General features: G+C 40.3%; 1 protein-coding gene across 2 annotated transcripts in view; it reads left to right on the plus strand.

Annotated features, from left to right (window-relative positions):
- The window catches only part of kmt2ba (lysine (K)-specific methyltransferase 2Ba), a 32,351-nt gene extending 11,539 nt beyond the window's left edge, over positions 1 to 20,812 (plus strand). Inside the window, exons 10-36 of one of the 2 annotated variants that reach the window (XM_044172641.1) lie at positions 4,130 to 4,969; positions 5,442 to 5,555; positions 5,731 to 5,877; positions 7,250 to 7,342; positions 7,442 to 7,559; positions 7,788 to 7,901; positions 8,293 to 8,483; positions 8,716 to 8,817; positions 9,089 to 9,199; positions 9,478 to 9,554; positions 9,813 to 9,994; positions 10,723 to 10,808; positions 11,273 to 11,407; positions 11,600 to 11,758; positions 11,915 to 12,032; positions 12,188 to 12,266; positions 12,639 to 12,799; positions 13,082 to 13,243; positions 13,410 to 15,768; positions 16,495 to 16,617; positions 17,010 to 17,122; positions 17,362 to 17,487; positions 17,628 to 17,880; positions 18,011 to 18,121; positions 18,268 to 18,351; positions 18,454 to 18,583; positions 18,867 to 20,812. In XM_044172641.1, coding sequence (XP_044028576.1) covers positions 4,130 to 4,969; positions 5,442 to 5,555; positions 5,731 to 5,877; positions 7,250 to 7,342; positions 7,442 to 7,559; positions 7,788 to 7,901; positions 8,293 to 8,483; positions 8,716 to 8,817; positions 9,089 to 9,199; positions 9,478 to 9,554; positions 9,813 to 9,994; positions 10,723 to 10,808; positions 11,273 to 11,407; positions 11,600 to 11,758; positions 11,915 to 12,032; positions 12,188 to 12,266; positions 12,639 to 12,799; positions 13,082 to 13,243; positions 13,410 to 15,768; positions 16,495 to 16,617; positions 17,010 to 17,122; positions 17,362 to 17,487; positions 17,628 to 17,880; positions 18,011 to 18,121; positions 18,268 to 18,351; positions 18,454 to 18,583; positions 18,867 to 19,142 — 6,564 coding nt within the window. In that variant the 3' untranslated portion in view covers positions 19,143 to 20,812. The remainder of the gene's footprint in view (positions 1 to 4,129; positions 4,970 to 5,441; positions 5,556 to 5,730; positions 5,878 to 7,249; positions 7,343 to 7,441; positions 7,560 to 7,787; positions 7,902 to 8,292; positions 8,484 to 8,715; positions 8,818 to 9,088; positions 9,200 to 9,477; positions 9,555 to 9,812; positions 9,995 to 10,722; positions 10,809 to 11,272; positions 11,408 to 11,599; positions 11,759 to 11,914; positions 12,033 to 12,187; positions 12,267 to 12,638; positions 12,800 to 13,081; positions 13,244 to 13,409; positions 15,769 to 16,494; positions 16,618 to 17,009; positions 17,123 to 17,361; positions 17,488 to 17,627; positions 17,881 to 18,010; positions 18,122 to 18,267; positions 18,352 to 18,453; positions 18,584 to 18,866) is intronic. The other variant, XM_044172642.1, reaches the window with a different exon arrangement.
- Positions 20,813 to 20,851: the final 39 nt, after the last annotated feature.

Raw genomic sequence — 20,851 nt, forward strand, 5'->3', positions numbered from 1 at the left:
AAACCTGGGTCAAATTGTATTTTTGGAAAATGGTTTTTGCTAATATTAGTAGTCTGTTAAATTTCCAGATAGGTGGTGTTAAAAACATTTGATAATACAAACAAATTTGTCAGTTTAAATTAAGTGATTAACTGACAGTCAGAATAATCATGATTTAGACAACAAACACCTACAAATATTTCCAAATAATACTTTGCCCAGGTCTGCACCTGACTTTCAGTTTTTTCTCATTTTAATTTAATCATCTGTGTTGGAATGAGTTAATCTAATAACATCTTTCAAATTCAGCCTTGCTAATCTTCCGTTTCTGACTATCCTTTATATTAAACACCTTGCATGTGCTTAACCTCATGTTTTAGAAATTATGGATGAATTAAGCTGTGTTCATGCTAAAGTGTAGCCCGTTTTTCTTTTTGGTAGAAGCACAACATACACTCCCTGTTCAGTTTCTGTTTGAGGCAGTAAGTAATTTTGATGGTGTCTTCCGCGCAAAAGTTTTTGGCTAACTTGTTCAGATAGCCATGACTATCCAAACTTCAGGATCTGAAACGTAATCTGTATCTTAACTGGAAGGAAAAACTCATGTCATGTTTAAATAACCATTTTTACTTTACACATTTAGCCCACACAAGTTTGTTATTTTCTTCTGTAATCATACATCTACAGCACAGCATTATGCACATGTGATTTACAACAGAATTTCTGCAGAGGATTTTTCATCAAGACGAGGCCCAAGGTAAAAAAAAAAAAGCCAATCACAAAGAAATAAATAACCTCCCATTCTATATCGGTAAGCCTTGAATAAGCCAAATAACAAGCACAATGACCTGATGTAAGCACTTTTAAAAATATATTTTTCCATGAAAATAGCACCACTTTCAATTGTTGACAATAAATACAAAAAATATTCAGTGATCATGTGTTCAGTTTAATTTTGAGAGACATCCAATAATGCAATACAGTAATTTCAAATTCTAACTAATGATAATAGTATAAGCCTGTTAGGGAAAAAAAGTATATTTTATGGAGCCTATGATTACTTTGATTATCAGTATAACTGATCAGTAAAATCCACCAATGCTTTCTAACAAGACGGTGTAGTCCCTCATTCATCCAGGAGTGTTCTATCGTAGAAAAGGTTTCAGTCGTAGTCATCTGGACACTGTTACAGTGTGACAGTGACTACGACTAAAACCTTTTCTACGATTGCTTTCTAACACCATTAATTTCAATGTTGAAAGGGCTGCAACACTGTGTCATAACTTGAGCTAAGATGAAGCATAAATCTTGGCTGTGCTGCCGGACTCTTTGCTTCTGCTTATTCTAGTTGGCATGTACATTTGACTTCTTCAAATCACATGCCAATCACATCTAATCAAGCAAACTCGTGAATTTGGAACAGTTTGCTCGTCCGCTGTCAAAGCTCTTTGCTCTGTCTTGAAAGAATTGTCTGTGCTAATGCATGATTCTTGCTTTTTTTTTTTTTTTTTTTTTTTTTTTTAAATCTTTAAATCTGCATTGCTTGAATCCTCTGCCATTCTTCATTAGAAATTCCCCTATATTTATGTATAGACGCTGCTTCCAAGTTTTATCTCCAGCTGTGTTTGTTGGTTGTGGATTAGTAGTGCTGGTTTTGTGCATACACCCAAAAAAATAATAATTGGGTAACTGGCAGAAATTGCAGCGTTTACAGCTAACCTCCACAATAATGTCATTGCAGCTTGTGTGATGACCAAGTGCATACATCTTAAAATTTTAAACATGGTCTGAGGTCATGGCGACTGTGTGATGCTCCTCATTGACGATTGACTAATTGGTTTATATTGCCACAAGCCAATAACTCCATCTTCCTCCTCCTTCCAAAACACACCAGCAACAAAGGAAGCCACCATATTTTGAAGACAAGAATAAAGAAGAAACAAGTACACAAAATCAACAACATGTGATCTATATATGTGGCATTGTAAACAAAGCGATATGCAGCGTTTCCTGGTTTTGCCCAATTAATGGGTGGCTTTTTGTTTTATTAGCTGTAGATGTGTCCACAATGCAGTGTAGGAGTGAAATGGCAACTTTCTTAAGGAAAAGAGATAAGCAGAATGTAAACAGACATGGCTATGGACAGTATGCTGGTGGGTGCAAAAGGCATGCTTAGACCCTTTTAAAAAAATATATAAATAAAACCCTTATTTACAGGTTATTAGTGGAGACCCACTGTTCAGGAAATGCTGGTATACAATCATAGGCTGTATAAAAAGAAGTGGACGTAGCCACCGTGACATCATCCATTGGTTTGTGGACTACCGTTTTGAAGCCTAGAGTTTGTCATTTTGGCTCTCGCCATTTTGATAGTTTTGGAGCCAGAAGTGACCATATTTGGACGAGCGGGTTGAGCTAGCTAGCTTGGTTAGCAAGATGCATCCGTAATTCACGGTAACTGTGATATTAAATGGGATGCTAAATTTGGCTAGCTGGCTAGAAAAAACAGGCTTCAAACAAAATGTACTTACCGGAAAAAATTAACAGCCGACTCCTTAGAGAGTCTTTTAGTACAACTGAACGCTGAACAACACATTTTTAGGCAACCAAAATATTACAATTAACCTTCATGAACTGAAAACACACTGTGAAAGGGTCCAAGTTCTTAGACGACAGCACCCAGAAACAAGTTCACGGCTAGTTAAATGCACACAGTGCAGTGGATACGCATCACCTCTATCCTGATTGCAAGGTAGTGACTTCAATCACAAGGTAGCCATGCCCTAAAGCATACTATTGCGTATTTTAAATGGGACTACAATTTACAAAATGAACATCATGCTGTATTGAAGAAGACTTGAAACTAGCGATTGAGACCATAAACTCATTAGGAAACCAATTACAGAGGTAATAAATCAAGTCAGAAGTTTCTCATAGACTTCTATACAATCTGACTTCTTTTGCAACCAGTGGTTTCGCCCCATGCTGGCCATTAGAAAGAATGCAGGTTTAAGGCTCTTCCGCATTGGCCTCACTTTTTAGACCTGGAGGTTGCTACTTGTATACAATACAACATGCAGATATCTAATCGGAGTACCTGCATGAATTTAATCATGCATGCACCTTGGAAAATGCACATATGAATATCTGCATGTACATGCTAGGTATGTCTAAAGACACTGTATCTGCATTTGTCCGAAATTTAAACTAAAAGTGCTGTGTTTGTGGGTTCATGACAGTTTTACTGCTGTGTGGAAGTGTGGGTGTATATCCCATTTTTAAATAAAAAAGACAGCTTAGCAAGAAATTCCAGAGATCATTAAGAGCCTTATATTATAGGACTCTACTATACTATATATATATATATATATATATATATATATATATATATATATATATATATATATATATATATATATATATATATATATATATATATATATATATATATATATATACCATTCCATCAATCTTGCAAAAATAAATGTATAGCGGCAGCACATTGCATATTGCCTCTTCTGAAACTAGCAGACTGAGAGAACAACACCATGCATTGTAACATTAACCTTTTCTTTGTGTTGTAGGGAAAAAAAGACAGGTTGATACGATGTACAGATGTTGCACTAACATCTGCATTTCCATGTGTGGTGATAGGGAGGTGTAAAATGTCCATACTCTCATCAAAGGCAGATGATTTTTCTCATGTTCTCATACTATTTGCTTGGTACAGCTTACACATCAGAGATGTCAGCCTTTTTTAATGACACTAAACATGACAAATTATTAATTAATTATTTAAGTGTTTATAGTCTATTGACAACAGTTGAATTTCTGTGTAAACAAAATGACAAACTAGTTGATTTGTTTTTGTGATTATCTAGCTGTCTTTGAACTGGAGACTTTACTTGCGTGTACATCTACTCCAAGTCACACCTCTGTGTGTATCTCTACTGCTGCTGAGTACATTTGCTAAATTTTCTTTACCTTTTCTTACTTCTTATTCCTGGCTAACACATGATTCTCAAAGACCCAGTTCTCCCATTTTCTGTCACTTTGGCTGCTGCCGGTCGCCGCCTCTGCATGTCACTAGTATCAGTGTAACTTTGGAACGTGTCGTGCTGGTTGGCTTAGGCAGTCCCCTCCTCCACAGGCACAGGAGAACACGGAGGAGACGGAGCCCAGAGAATCCAGCCCATCCAGGAGCCCAATGCCGAAGCTGCAGCAGCAGCTACAAATACACTTACACCGTCTGCCTGATTTTATCCTGCAGTCTGCTCTGTCTCTGCCACAGCAATTGCCACAGCAGTTGCCCCCGTGTCTGGATCAGTGTGCTGCACAGTTGCATCCAAAATTGTCCCAGCTTGTAACACAGCCTGCTATTTCACATTCCACAAAACAGTCTCCTTCAGAATTGTTCCAGCCTGTAACACATCACGCTTCTCCACATTCACCACATCCCATAACAGACGCTCCACAGAAATCTTTGCTGTTACGTTTGCACCGTTTGCCCCAGTCTGTGGTGCAATCAACCTTAAATATGCACAAATGTATATCATCATCATCTCAACAACATCCCCAGTCCATACTACACTCATCTCTGACAGAGGTTTCGTCAAAGTTGTGTTTTCAGGGACATCCAAAGTCTGAGGTGAAGTACGCAGATGTTTTGACTGAGACACGCAGAGCTAACAAAGATAAAACTCTACACAAAACTGTGCAAGTGCTCCCTCAGACTGTCGATCCGCACACAGAGTTACAGGAGGGCATGCAAGAGGAGCAGGAGGACGAACGAGGGGATCAGCCTGAAGAGGAGGAGGATTCTGTAAAAGGGACAGTGCTGCAGAACTGTCCAACAACTGATCCACACTATGTCCTTCGTTCCCAGAATCCTGCAGAGTGTGCGTCAGTGAACACCCTGACGGGGTTAACTAACGGATTACCCCAAAAGGGCCTGCTGCAGAACAAGTACAAGATCCGTGTGGACTTCAAGGTAAGTTTTTGCACTAGTGTTGGGTGGCATTTTTATATTACCACTCCCTGGGGTGTACATGAAATTGACCGTACGTTGCTTTTCAGCACTAGCATTATGTTTACAATTTCGCATTCTTCCTAGAAGTGAAGGCACTCAGTACTGTAAGGCACTTAAGGCAAAAGTGTCCACCAGATGATTAGAATAAGTGCCCCTTAGTAGAAAAAATGGAAAGATCAACATCTTTGTCTTTTTTTCTAGCATGAACTACAAATCTGTCCGTGTTATATAAATTGCCTCCATCATGGTGGTAGAAATAAAGACTTGAGCAGAATGTCGAGGACCAACCATGCTACTAGTAGATGCTATGGGATCATTATGAAGCTGGTTATTTTCATAAGTTTGATTCGGCAAGCTCATGCATCCTCAAAATACCAAAGTAGAAACTGATTACGTCTGTCTTGCTTTCTTTTTCTTGCCTTGTGTCTACCAGGAGGACTGTGCTGTACAGAACGTATGGCTAATGGGCGGCCTCAGCGTCCTCACGTCTGTCCCTACCACACCACAACCTGTCTGTCTGCTCTGCTCCAGTAAAGGACGACATGAGGTAAATCAGCTCTTTACCAGAGCCTGAATAGTCTGGCAAAGTATGAAGAGTGTTACTGATAATAGCAGTGTTCTGAGAAATATTACAGTTCATGTTTGCAAAATGGTGCTGTGCAGTGCTAATAATAACATTTCTGTGACTAAACTGGTCTTCTTTTGTCTCCCACTTCCATCAGATGATATTCTGCCAGATCTGCTGTGAGCCTTTCCACAGTTTCTGCCTCTCACCAGAGGAGCGCCCCTTGAAGGAGAACAAGGAGAACTGGTGCTGCAGGCGCTGCAAATTCTGTCACGTGTGCGGCCGTCGAAGCAAGAGCACGAAGGTATGCAACCCATCAGTTATGATGTAAAAGCAAAAAAATCTCCCTAAATGCATTTAAGGATAAGCTCACAATTTTTCAAGTCTGTATTAAAACAATAATCAGTTGCCCATATGAACATCGAAACAGGATTTGGAGGTTTTTCCAGGTGTTTCCCAAGCTGCAACCACCTGGGCTGAAAAATGAAGCCAACTCCATTAACCCCCATGTTAAAATACCCTTTGTGAAAACTTTACAGCAGAAATAAACATGTTTACTGCCTGGTACAAAAAACGTTTTTTTGTCTCTATAGCTAATTTCCCCCTTCATGACAACTGTATGGGGGTGACTTTTTATATAACTCACTCGTTTAAATTACATTAAGGCTTAAAGTTATGCAGAATTAAGGACGTGGCCACATTGAGTGACAGGTGGGTGCCATCACAGGTGGCTAACCAAAGCAACCAGGCTTCATTCAGCCCGCCTCAGCTCCGCCAACGCTCTTTGCCCCTTTTTTGGGTTAGCCGGGAGCCGGCAGTCAGGCACTGCCAAAATGGCGTCAGCCGGAGTCACCACACTGAGCTTCACACTGGCTATTCAAAAACCTATGGGCAACATCACAAAGGCTACGTCCATATTTTATAGTCTGTGGTTTTTCGGTGTTGAGCTGCAGTGGAAGGACAGAAACAAAAAGAACTTTGAAAAGTAAAAGTAACTTTGGAAGATATCCACTTGATTTGACTAACTCAGGCTGCTGAAGTCTGATATTAGCTTCAGATAAACGAGGACTGTGGATTTAGTGTCCCATCACTTACATTGAAAGTGCATTAGGAAGACATCTCTAAATGCCCAGTATAAACAGGAAGAAGAATTACAGCAAGCAAAACCTGTTTCAATGTTCATGTGGGCACCTGACTTGTTTTAAGACATACTTGAAAAATTGTGACCCTATCCCTGAAATTGACTTACATTCACAAACACAAGCAATATGAATAACAGAAAAGATTGTATTTAATTGCAAATAATGCACGTTGGCATATTTATTTTTATTATTTGTTTTTTAGAAAAATATGTAGATTTAATTTATCTTTATGGGACATTTATTGTTTTGTTTTGGTACACAGACATGTTACATTTTGGTTTTCACCTTCATATCTATTTTTAATACTTTTTTATTAAGTTATAAAAGTTCTAAATTTAACATACTACATTTTCCAGACTCCCTGTGTCTTAAGATATTGTACATGAAATATTAAGATCATAGTGCTTTATTAAGATTATTTTCTTTATTTGCAAATTCGAATTTGAGAGAGTGATGACATGGGACAGAGGTGCTAGTCAAATATTTACTCATTAATTAGCCCATAATTAATGTGCCCTTTATTTTCCTCTCCAGCCTGTGTTGCAGTGCAGGAGATGCCAAACCTCCTACCATCCTTCCTGCTTAGGACCAACTTATCCTAAACCTATGAACTGCAGCATGCCTTGGGTAATTGCTTTAATAGCCTTTAAAATATTTCGGAATCTCCTTGCTGGTATTAGGGATATCAAAATTCTTAAATTGTCATAAAATGTTTTGTTTGTGTAGGTGTGCATGACATGCATTCGGTGTAAAAGCTGCGGCGTGACTCCTGGAAAGACCTGGGACTTGGCCTGGAACCATGAGCAAGACCTCTGTCCTGACTGCACTCTTCTCCACAACAAAGGTAAGACCTCTGAGACACACCAGTGTTTTCTGAAGGCTTTGCAGCCATATTTGTGAAATGTAAATACATGGTTCCTTGGTTGTAAACCTCCCCGATATTGTGATAAGTTAACCAAACAAGTCCAAAGTTGCTTAGAAGGATGACCTGGACTTCTATGCGTTTTATAGTTCAGATGTGTGACACCAGAAATGGATGATGTGACTGATATTTGATCTGTATTTACATCAGGTAATTTCTGCACCATCTGCCACAAGTGCTATGGCGACAAGAACCAACACACGCAGATGATTCAGTGTTCAGCGTGCAGCCACTGGATTCATTACACATGTGAAGGACTTTCGGGTGAGTCACACTCCGTTTATTCATAAATGAAACTTCATTCATTCCAACCAAATACTACATCAGGGGACTTCACTAATGAATTCCTGCTCTTGGTTGACAGGTTTCGTTAGATTAAGACTGTTTTCCATCTTAAATTACAGTACACGGAAGAATATGATAACTGATAGTGTGAGAATTAATCAAATTTTGCACAATGAAACATCTGTTTGGCTATTGCATGTAAAAGAATACAAGAGGGCATGACTTAATTTTAACTACATCTTAATTACATAAACACTTTTAATTAATTATAATTCTTAGACTATTTATACATGTATTATGAAGCACATAATAATATTGCTCTCATGTTAATCAGCATTATATCCTCTAACATGTCTGTTTGTCATTGCAGATGAGCTGTTTGGTTTGCTGTCAAGCCAACCAGAAGAAGTGTTTTTCACCTGTTCACCCTGCAGCCAGCACCAAACTGAACACAGCAGCTTGAAGGAGGAGCTGCAGAGCAGGCTGATAGCCGGGCTGGAGGAGGTGCTCTCTGACCTCCTCTGTGACAACACCACACAGCACCTCCTTATCTGTAAAGCGGTAAGAGCTACACACAGGACTTAGACAAATAACAGACTTATAATAACTTATAAACAGACTTATAAACAAAGAGGTACAGTTTTTATTAAGTCAACTTGCGCTGTTCAGCTTTTATTTTCCTTTAAAAGTACCCTAATATGTTTTATTTCAATAAATGTATTGTTGTTTTTGGTCATCTATATCAGATAGCTGAATTAGTTGTCTTATTTAAACTGTTGTTTTTGTGTTTCAGTGTCAGGAAACAAACAACACACACTTTGTCAGGGAACAGCAACCAGTCTGTGATCTACAAGCCATAGAGAAGAAGTTTAAAGGGGGCAATTACACCTCAATCGTGAGTATATTCTTCCTCATAATCTGCTAATTATGAGAACCAGATAGTCTTTACCACTTACACTACCACCTGTTTTTATTCCTGTGCACATACCAAAGCAGTCAGTAATAAATATAATACAGCAAGTGCCAGAAATCTCTTATGTCACACAATTATGACTTTCTTTGTCTTTGAAGCTCTTTTCTTTTTCTGAAACCCACTCTTGTGAGATGCTCTTGATTGAAGCCCTGACCTCCTTTTTTTTTTTTTTTTTTTTTTCTTGCTCACTCAGAAAACTTTCCATGCGGATGTCGCCTCTGTGATGAGGAAGTGGCTGAAAGAGGAAGAGGTTCTCTCTGAGCACCAGAGACCGACCACTCAGGCCAGGGCACACTATGTCAAAGTAAGCTTCTCTCCTCTCCCAGATCTCCCACGGTTTTAGTTTATTTTTAGAGACCCGCGTTTCATTAATTTCCAGTGGAAATCTACTTTTTTTTCTGTTTCTGTTTTCATGTTAACTTCCTCTGGTTTGACTGGCTGGAATGTGGAGCTGAGTCACTAGACAAATAGACTATAAAAAGACTGAGTAAAATATTGTCCAAAAAGAACAGACGCTGTCCTTCACCATAATTTTACCTTGGTTTGCCTTTGGTCTTATTTCAAATTTTGTTTTTTTCACAGCTGATTCAGCAGGTTTTCAGTTGGTGTCCTGAACGGCATCTGAAAAAGTGGAGCTCATTCTCTGAGGAATTCCCGAGGTACATTTATTACCAAGTACAGTTAATCAAACATTATTCCCACAATATATACACATTTATTATTCCCTCTCTATGTATATTTGAGCTTTATGGCATTAGCTGAAGCTTTAGGTGAGTGTTCAGTCTAGTGAACTGCAATTTAAATAACTTACAGAGAATAAAAGTGTCACTCAGGACACTGTAGTAGATCGACAGTTGTCTCAAATGTCTTCTCTGGCCTTCCCCTCTGTCTTACGGTCCTTATCCTTTACTCCGTAGTGGCATGCTCCCTGAGGCGGTCCTCCCACCATCTAAGGAGCACAGCTATGCACAATGGCTGGAAAGGACATACCAGCCCAAGGAGTCCAGGGGCCCACAGGCAGGGAAACCTGACTCTGTGCTGTCCTCAGTCACTACACAGCAGTCTGGTGTATTGCACAGCCTCACTCTGTATTCACATGGTATGGAAACTATGGAGCCTGTTCTGTATCATGTCTGCTGAGGAATGTGATCTTAGTCAGAACCTTTGGACATATAACTATTGTTCATTTCTAGTAGGGAAGGATCACATCTTTACAGGTTTCACATTTGAAAACGAACGCTAATTGTATGTAATGGTTGAGCCTGATTATCTATCGATTTGACAGTTAGATGAATTCTTGTAGACTTTAAGGCAGAACCAGCCCCTCCTCCTCTCTACCAGCAGTACCTGTCCTGCAGTAAGTCTCTTCATATCAGCAGCAGAGGGAGGAGGACAGAGGAGAGGATGAATGATGCCACAGGGCTGTCAGCCAGTTTCTTGTAAAAGGCTTACACCCTTTCTAAACAGTCGGGGGCCACGGGCTTTAACCATTAATTAGTCCAAGAGTATGTGAAGCTTTTCTAATGGTTTTTGTAGCCTATGCATACTTGTCATTAATTAGTCTACATATAACAAAAATAAACTAAGGTTATTAAAAACAAGTTTACAATAAATTAATTTTTTATTACAGTGATGATGAAGGGTCTCTAAACACCGGCGTTGTCAATCTAAAAATATCTATTTATTTTTAAGCGTAATAATGATTATCGTATCAAACGGATAATAGTCGGTTATTGTCGGCCCTGAAATGCCACGTTGGTGAATATCTTTATTATTTTCTCAGGTTTAAAATGTATATGTTCATTTGGTCCTCCTTCTTTCTCACAGGTGTAATGAGTGATCTGGAAACTACCAAGACTGAAGATGTGAGGCAGTGTGCCCTGTGCCAACAATATGGAGACTCTGCTCCCAGTGTGAGTTTAGCTGTCTTACTGTGTTTTTAATGCAGTAAAAATCACTATTTCCTACAGTCCAAGATTACTTTTTTGTGTCTGTGTGTCTGACCAACAGTCCAAAACCCAAAGATATTCAGCAGTTTTAATATAATGTAAGATAAGGAAAAGCAGCAAATTCTCACATTTGTGAAGCTGCAACGATCAAATACTTGACAATTTTACTTAAAATGACTTAAAATAATGAATCAATTATCAAAATAGTAGCAGATTAATCGACGAGTTGTTTCATCTCAAGTCACTGCAGTTTCACATAAGTCAAATACTTGAATACAGAAACAGGATGCATTATGTTTGCATTGACTACATTACAAATGTTTTGGTTTGACATTTTTCTAAATGTTCTTGTCTTTCCTTGCATGTCATCTGACAGTGTAAACTCTCTTCTGCTTATTAAGTGATAAGAATGTATTTTCATCCTACAGGACGCAGGACGGCTGTTGTACTTGGGACAGAATGAGTGGTGCCATGTTAACTGCTGCCTTTGGTCTGCAGAGGTGTATGAGGAGAATAGTGCTCTTTTGCAAGTGCACAGCGCTGTCTCAAGAGGGCGCCACCTGGTAAGATGTTATCAGGAAATAAATTAAATGGTGATCATGTTTCTAGTAGCTAGATGTTTATTTGTCACTCTAGCTCCAAGTGTTGTAGGATTGCAGTCAGCACAAGTTGCATACCTCTGCGATAAATATGTGTGAAAATTATTATGATATAATTCTAAGTTAATTAACACAATGTTGTCCTTTATTCTCCAGCGTTGTGATCGTTGTGGTCAGTCAGGAGCCACTGTGGGCTGCTGTCTTGCCACCTGCCAGAGTAATTTCCACTTCATGTGTGCTCGTGCCATGAACTGTGTGTTTCAGCAGGACAGGAAGATATACTGCTTCAAACACAGGGATCTTGTCAGTGCGAAGGTATGGACACAATTTCCACCTGAAACTTCTTTTTTTATTATTTTTATTATACTTATAAATTTACATTTTTGTCAGAGGGGAAAGCGTGACTTCCCACGTACACCTCACACCTGACTTTTTTTTCATACATTGTATTGATTTATGATTTACTTCCAGATGGTGTCTGGGAAAGGGTTTGAAGTCCCTCGGCGGGTATATGTGGACTTTGAGGGGATCAATCTCAGAAGAAAGTTCCTCACAGGCCTAGAGCCAGAATCCATAAACATGACCATAGGTACAAATATCTCTGTGTTGTCTGTTGTTGGTTTGAGCCACTTGACTCCTGTACACAGGGTATGTGTCTCCATAAAGGGATGAAATATTACTGCTATATATCAGACTGCCTTTAGTGTGCTGAAACGTATTATCTTTACTTTCTCACTTTTCCAGGCTCTCTGCAGATTCAGAAACTTGGTGTGTTGTCAGAGCTGTCGTCAAATGGGAGGATGTTGTATCCTGTCGGCTATCAGTAAGTGATCATTGGCATTATACAACTGGCAGACTAACTGAAGTAATCTGACTGGTTGAACACACATTGGGAGTGTAGTTCTAATAAAACATGCAAACAGTATTTTGATCAGTCTTGAGTCAACACTTGTAGCATTTGAGATAATACCGATCTTTTGTGTTTATCTTTTTTTAAGTGTTGTATATGTATACTACTTTCATTAAAATACATTCACTATGTTTGTGACTAAAAACCCAAATACTAGGACTTCATTCGTGATTCTTTTGGGAACTTTGGTGCTGACTGTAGACAAAATGACTTTAAATAACTTGGGTTTTGAGTATTAGTCCTCTTTAATTATGTGAACGCATTCTTCTTCCCTTCCCTCTCTAGATGTTCTCGGTTGTACTGGAGCACTGTGGACCCCCGCAGACGCTGCAAGTACACCTGTAAGGTGACAGAAGTGAGCACGCCTCTCCCTGGTGAGGAACAAGATCCGAGGTGGGACCAAGAAGAGAATCACACCATAGTCCACAGTCCCAGCCACCACAGAGGTCAGCAGGAACTTTTTATTTTTTATTTAAGGCCTGGCTGACTTGTTTACTTGTTGTTGCTAAAAATACAGAGCTCACATGTAACCTTAAAAAAGGTACCAAGCCCATAAAACAATTAGGCTAATTTCTCCATTAAAACTGATCAAATTGTTCTTGTGGTTTCCCTGAAATGTTTCTTTTTGCAACTTAAATAGTCGAGGTTAAGTACCTCTGGTCAAATTTTATGACCAGAGGTATGCTGTGGTTGGATTATTTGTTTGACGCCTTTTTCTTCTTTGCCAGATATGGACTCCCCGGATCGTTTAAGTTCCTCATCCAGCCCCATAAAGTCCACTACCCCGTCACCCAACTCTAAACAGCACAACACACCTGGATCCAAAAGTCCTGGTTACACACAGACCAGGAGACCAGCAGGAGGATCATCTCGACCTCTTCCATCTCCAGGTAAATAGGTTAAGATGAAAATGTTAATAATTATATATTTTGACTTTTTTACCCTGCAAAGGCATTTTCTCAGCGTTAGCGAGTGTTAAATGTGTCACATCTTACTATATCCTTGAAGTAGTAAATTAGCATTGCTGCCTCTTCACTCTTAGTTATTTGTTTTCAGGGTCAACTCTTCCCAAATCGCATCACATCCTGACATTGAGGGACCTGGAGGACACCCGTCGGCCTCGCAGGGTCTCATCAAGAAGCCTCTGCAGTTCCTCGCCAACAGACAGCGACCCGTCTGCACCGATGACCCTCCGCTCTGGTGGCACTGTCCACTCCAGATGTGCCCTGTTCAGCTCCCCACCAAGAGCGCCAAACTTGAGTTCAGCCTCGCCTCCTCTGTCACGACAAAACTCAACATCACCAGTCTGGAGCTCCCCGCCTAGATCCAACTCCAGCATCTCTGCAGGGCTGTCACCTCGGCAGGGAGCTATCACTCACTCCCCCAGAGGGAGGCAAAACTTTAAAATCACCACTCCAGTTTCTGCAGAGGTTCCCCAAGACTTCCTAGCATCGTCTGAGGCAGAAGATGCAGCAGTGGCCACAACCAATGGGATCTCACTGGCCCCAGATAACCTGGAAGAGGAAGTAGCACACCTGATGGCTCAGGACCTGCCTTACACTGTGTTTGACACTGACACAGAGGTCGCAGTGGCCTCCATGCTGAATGCTAAGCTTGAGTTTGACGAGGCTCTGCTCACTGAGAACGTGTCACTTCACTGCGGAGCACAAGGCGGGAGAGGAGAGGTGGAAGGTGTAGTGCAAGATGTGGAAATGCAGGAAGATAATCAGGTGAACGACTCTGAAGATGAAGACTCAAGCCATTACTTAAAATTTTCACGCACAGTGGTGTGTGACACAGCTAGCAGCTCAGACGCATCTGGTCAGCTCCCTTCAGCACAGTCGATCTCACAGTTAGATGGAGTGGACGATGGGTCAGAGAGTGATGAAAGCGAGGCAGTTGATGATGAAGCTCAGGATACAGAAAGAGAAGACACAGAGATTAAGATTCACACCAACCATAATACACCTACTAAACAGCTGACGATTGCTTTAAAGAGGCTGGAGTCGATCTACACCGTGTCAAAGTCAACCATTGAACAAGGAACAGCTGAGCCAGAGTTTCAGGAAAATTCTCCACCATGTGATATTCTTGAATCAGGTTATGCAAACGATGACATGTCAGTTCAAGAGGAAGAGGTCCTAATGAGCTCTGAAACACCAACATCTCAAAATGAGGTGTTTTTGGATTCGGCTACAGGCCATTTTGTTTCTGCTGAAGATGGCGCTGTAATGTACCCAAATAACAATGTAGTTGACGATAAAGATGAAAGTAGCTCATCGGCCGACTCAGTTGGAGGATATACAGATGATCTGAAAGACCCTGACTACTCTCCAGAGAATACAACCAAAAAATCTCCCACAGCGCAGATGAAAACCATCATTGTGAAGTCAAAACGTCCAACATCAAACCTCAGACGCTTGTCACCAAAACCGTGTCTTCCACAGCAGCACAATCTCAAATTGATGTTGCCCCCTCGAACTAAACAAATTGTAAATAATGCGTCGGTTTCCACTGCTGCTGCCACTTTTTGTGCAGTTCCACGCACAGTCACCTCCCCCATTGTGATCAACGGTTTAAATGCTCTACCTATTCAGCCCGGTGCCACACGAGGCAGAACCGTCGCCATCCGCTTGGACAACTCGAGGCCAGGAAGTCAGGAGGAAGCTGCAATTCAGAATCAAGCTGCAGCCACTAGCTCAACCCCGGCCCCCGCTCCCGCCCCTCAGGTCCTGCTGGTCAACCGTCAAGGTCAGATTCTGATCAAAGACCCAAGAACAAACACTTATCAGTCACTCAGTACAAATTCTCCTGCCTACAATAAAATAAGCCAGATTGCCAAGATTCTCCACAGTGGTAATGCTTTGCAGCGCTCAGTCCCTCGTGTTATAATAAAGCCTCGTTCCAGCACCTCTGCCACAAACATCCCTCTTGTTGGTAACCACACAACAACATCCGATAGGAAAATCATTGTCAGAGTGGTGCCTGTGAAAAGAAGTGGAACTCCATCTCCCACATCTCCTGTCTGTGTGCAGAGTGTTCCTGAAGCAAGTTTCTCCAACATTGAAGAAAGCACAGCCCAGGCTATTATTGACAGAGCCATGGCTACCCACCGCGACGCACCAAAGACGAAACCCATCATCCTCAGTAACACTCGACAGCCAAAGGCCAGACATCGAAGATCATCCCAGTTTCAGGACGCAGAGGACTCAGATCAGTCACCAGCTGCACGATTAGAGTCCCCTAGTGGCTTCTTCAGTGAACCAAATGTCAACCTACATCCACCTGCTTCATTACGCCACCAGGTGAGGGTCAAGAGAGTGTCATCAGTGTCTGAAAGGCCCTCCAGGAAGAAATCCAAGATGGACTTCTTGAGGGATCCCTCAAGTGAGCTGGATGAAGTTAATGAAGCCAGGTACTCAAAGATTTTATTCTTCTCTAGTGTTTTTCACTGCAGTGTATAAGACGGAAAAACTACCAAAATACACGTGTACATGTAATTACATGTTGTCCAAAAAATAACTTTGCGCTGCAATGGACGTTTAGGTTACTAACTGGGATAAACTAATATTAGGGCTGCATCTAGTGGTTATTTCATTGTTGGTTTAGTTGTGAAATGATAAAATGATATTTTGAATTTGCTGCATATTACTTTTATCTTTAGCATAATTTTCACCCTTAACAAAATATTAAAAACTTCACCTGTCCATTTTCATGCTATGTCATCTATAACATTCGTGGTAGGTTCTCTTAGCAAGGCTGTCTACTGGCGTTTACTGTTGTAGACTTTCTTGCCAAGTTGAGCCTCTTAGGCAGTATGTATTCTCAAGATGTGTACCAGCCCAGCAAACACATGACTGAGAAGAGGCAGGAAAGTCCTGTAACCCATGTGTACTGCATTAGCTACAAAGCCCCAAAAGGAAGGAGGAAGGGTGCTTAATGATATAAACAGGGAAACCCAGCTGATGTGACAAAAAAATGTAATGCTTAATAATTTAATATTATCCCAGTCCATTAACGAGTACTCTTTGATGACCCTAATGAAGTTAGCAGCAGCACTGTTGTTTGTGTGACATGTTTTGTCTCAGGAATCGGTTTATTAAGTCACCAAAATGTTTACTGTCTTGCTTTCTTCCAACAGACCGAGTCGTGTGAGAATGAAAGCTCCAACAATGAAGGATGTTCTTGATATGGACCAGGAAAATATGCCTGATGAGCCTAAGCAGTTGAGGATCACTGCTCCACCACCTCCTACACCCTCCAGGTTAGTTCATCTTAAAGGTACCCTCATTTAGATCCTTATTACTATGCTATAAAGTTGCAAAGAGGCAAATGGTTAGTGTCAGATTACATTAATTTAAAGGGGTTTGAGGGGTAGAAATGCAAGACAACTTATTTTAAAAGAAAAGGAGAAAATTTTGCATCAACAGCTATTTAAGTGCATTTTAAGGCAACATAATGTATCAAATAATTTAGTTCTTCTTCTAAGTAGTATTCCTTGCCAAAACAGGCTTATTTTGGAGATGAACAAAATGCACCATTTCTCTTTTAAGAAAAATCGTGTTACTGAAAATGTACAATTTGAACATGCCCATGAATGATTAAAATGTGTTGTATTATAAGTACTCATATTTATTGTTTGTCCATTCTGCTCAGGCACCCTCGGGTTGAGAGTCCACCTACACACGCACAAACCAACATTCAGGGTAAAACACACACGTGGGTCAGCGCTCGCCACGGAGACCTCTCTGAATGGGGCCCTTATTCAGGTTTGTAACTAAACATTGTTTATTTGTTTATTTGGATCTGCATTAGTTGTCACCAGCGCAACAGCTACTCTTCCCGTTGTCATGATACATTGTTCTTTAATTAGCCAGACAAATTCTAATTATTCAGTTATATGGTTGTTTGATTATTTTAAAAAGTTATTTTTTTAAAAGTTATTTAAAAAAGTATTATTGCTTTTCAGGAAATGCTGTATGTATGTTTGACTCATTTAATTCTACAGGTTTTAGCTCAGAAGACGATGCGCCTGCACCCAAACACAGAAGGAGGACATACATGAACCAGCCCCACCTGTGTTTTGAAATCACCAGCGATGATGGCTTCAGTGTTAAGGCTAACAGCATTGAGGGTAAGAGCTGCTTGTTAACTGTCCTTGTTTGTTTACATTCTGCTGGTAACTGTTTGGCATATAGTCAGACATATATGTTATTGTCATTGTGTGTGCAGTTTTGCCAAGTTCTCACACCTTTTATCTCTTTCCTCCCTCAGTTGCCTGGCGTGCAGTGATTGACGGTGTCCTCGAAGCTCGAGCGGGCTTCCACCTGAAGCAGCTGCCTTTGGGCGTGATGAGCGGGCCCCGGGTGCTCGGTGTTGTCCACGATGCTGTCATCTTCCTGCTGGAGCAACTGCAGGGTGCTGCAAACTGCAAACGCCACCGCTTCCGCTTCCACCGCTGTGATGACATTGAGGAAGAGCTTCCCCTAAATCAGAGTGGCTGCGCTCGTTCTGAAGTCTACACACGGTACAGAAACAGTTACTTTTTGTTGTGACACAAGTGTTAATACGTTTTATTTTAATGTTTTTGCTTTGCTTTGTTTGTTTAAATACACCTCAAATAACTGTATTTTCTTTCTTCCTCTTTCTCTAATTAGGAAAGCAACTTTTGATATGTTCAACTTCCTGGCATCACAGCACAGAGAGCTCCCTGACATAGTAGGCCCCTTTGACGAAGAGGAGGATGAATTCCCACTGAAATCTTCCAGGTTAGGGGATTACATTTGTGCCACTTTCTTGATCCTTAACCCACTGCACACCACAGCAAACAGAATTTCAAAGTTGCTAAAAGGAGGTAATTTAGCAGATGACGCATCCATGTTGACACCACTTTTTCTGTGTCTCACTCTGACAGGCGAGCCACTAGCAGTGAGCTTCCCATGGCAATGAGATTCAGACACCTGGAAAAAATCTCGAAAGAAGCAGTAGGAGTTTACAGGTAATGGCAACAAAAAACGAAAAGCACGAGATTTTATTAATGTCAAAAATTATTTGCATGCTCAAATGTATTTAACTTTTTACTGTTTTGTAATCCTCTTAGATCTGAAATTCATGGTCGCGGCCTTTTCTGCAAAAGGAACATCGAGGCTGGGGAGATGGTGATCGAGTACGCTGGCACAGTCATTCGCTCTGTCCTGACTGATAAGCGGGAGAAATATTATGACGGCAAGGTTAGTAAACATTATACACACTACTATACTTAGAAATCATAATCATAATGACAGAGTTTCTGCGTCATTATTATTTTTTTGACTTGCTCCAGAGGAAAATTACAGAATATAAATACATTGAATGACTATTGCAGAAAAATGCAGACCATAAATAGTATCAAAAAACGAGATTTGATTTCATGAAAATCTTAAGGACTATAACTAAGCTGTTGAATGTACTGGACCTGTGAAAATAATGACTACCTGTTTAATCTGTTTAACCTGTTTAATCACTCTCCATCAGGGCATCGGCTGCTACATGTTCCGCATCGACGACTTTGATGTGGTGGACGCGACGATGCAAGGTAACGCAGCTCGTTTCATCAACCACTCATGCGAGCCGAACTGCTACTCTCGTGTCATCAATGTGGATGGACGCAAGCACATCGTCATCTTCGCCCTGAGGAAGATCTACCGGGGCGAAGAACTGACCTACGACTACAAGTTCCCCATCGAGGACGAGAACAGCAAGCTGCACTGCAACTGTGGGGCGAAACGCTGCCGTCGCTTCCTGAATTAGTACAACCAATACACACACACACACCACGTACCAACAGCCATCTGGTTTAATGCACCTGAAATTAGGAGGTGGACTTTAATGAACCGATAAAGGTGACTGAGAGGTCGCTGAGACACACAGACCTGATCTACTGAAAGTCTTCACTTTGTTGGAAGCTTAATTTATAGACTGATCGAGGACAGCGTGTTTGTTCATTTCTGTCCTCTGAACTGCTGTTCATAGTCAGAAACCAGATTAGAGCCATATGTCAAAGCTTGGGATGAATACTATTTATGTGATTTCAGACTGCTGGATTGTTGGTCTGTTAGGAAGTTCAATTCATGAACTGCACTACCTTTTGGATTTGTGTACTGTTTTACCATCTCATACAACATGTTCTCTCAGTTTTTTATATTGTTGAATTTGTTGTCAGTAGCCTCTACTGGAACTGGGGCTAGACAACAGTCTAGCAAATTATTACCAGCTACAAACGGTGCAAACTAAAATAACCTGATATCAGTTATTACTCTGTAAAGGGTGATCTATTATTATGCTGGTGACCGAGTGTCTTTGTAAATACAAGGTCACAGAGAAGGATGGGGAGAAATTATTCAGCACCTTACTTTGACACGACCTTCTCTGGCAGCAGAGGGGACAAATTTTACTTCAGAGCAAAATAAACACATTTGACTCAAGGCACCTAGTGTACACTGTAGTGCAGCTACATTTTAACCTCACTCTGGATACCACAAGTCTTGAGAGCAGGGACTCCAATATTTTAGGTGCTGGTGACATTTACCCCAAAACGTAGTTTTAATATAGGCACCCAAACCTTTTTCCCACCATTCAGTCAGTTGAAATTTCCTGTTTTTATTTGTGACAGCAGAGATGCTGTGATCTAAATGCTTTTATCCCGCTATTACTTTATTTGTTAATTTGTGCTGTTTGTGTATTTTAAGGTCTATGAGGGAGAGTTTCCTTGATGCAGGGTTTAAACTGAATATAGTGATCTTGCTCTGCACAGTCCCTTATAAACCTTTTTTGTATTTTTGTATATTTGAACAATAAATGTATATTCAACAAGCTGATGGAAATAAATGTGTTTGAGCTTTTAACTTCCTATTTGTAAGTGAAGGCTGACTAACAGAACCGAAGCTATTGCTGAGTAGTGATGCTAAGTTAATCTTTTTTTTTTTTCTTTTTTTTTGCGGCTGTTTTGCACCCTCTTCCTCCTGTTTTTTGTCTCACAGGTGTTCTACCTCAGGTGTTTATGAAGCAAGATTTAATTACACAACACATTTGGTGAAGAATTATTTCCTCATTGTTCAATCTTTCTAATCAATACATCTTGATAGTATGAAAACAAATAACATCAATAATATTAAACTGACTTGCTATTATGCCTGCAATTATTTTTTAAGAATAGTGCTCATTTCCTCCTGTGTGCAACCACACCCAACTAATGGATGAAGATAGGATCCTAGAGTTTAGGTTGAAGGCTGAATGCTGTGGATGTATGTTTTTGTGTTTTAGGATTAATTGAATTTGACACGCATAGCTTTGTTACTTTATCGGCTCACTATGGATCCTTGCCTGTACATAGTTGTATAAAGATTTCTAAACCTGTTAAATATTTTTTTTACATGCAATTTTTTTTATTTTATTTATGTTCAATAAAAATTTGAAATGTTCAGAATCTGCCTTCTTTTTGCCAGTGCTTTTACCTATGA

This window comes from Siniperca chuatsi, linkage group LG17 (genome assembly GCF_020085105.1).
Source record: "Siniperca chuatsi isolate FFG_IHB_CAS linkage group LG17, ASM2008510v1, whole genome shotgun sequence".
Classification (NCBI taxonomy): Eukaryota; Metazoa; Chordata; class Actinopteri; order Centrarchiformes; family Sinipercidae; genus Siniperca; species Siniperca chuatsi.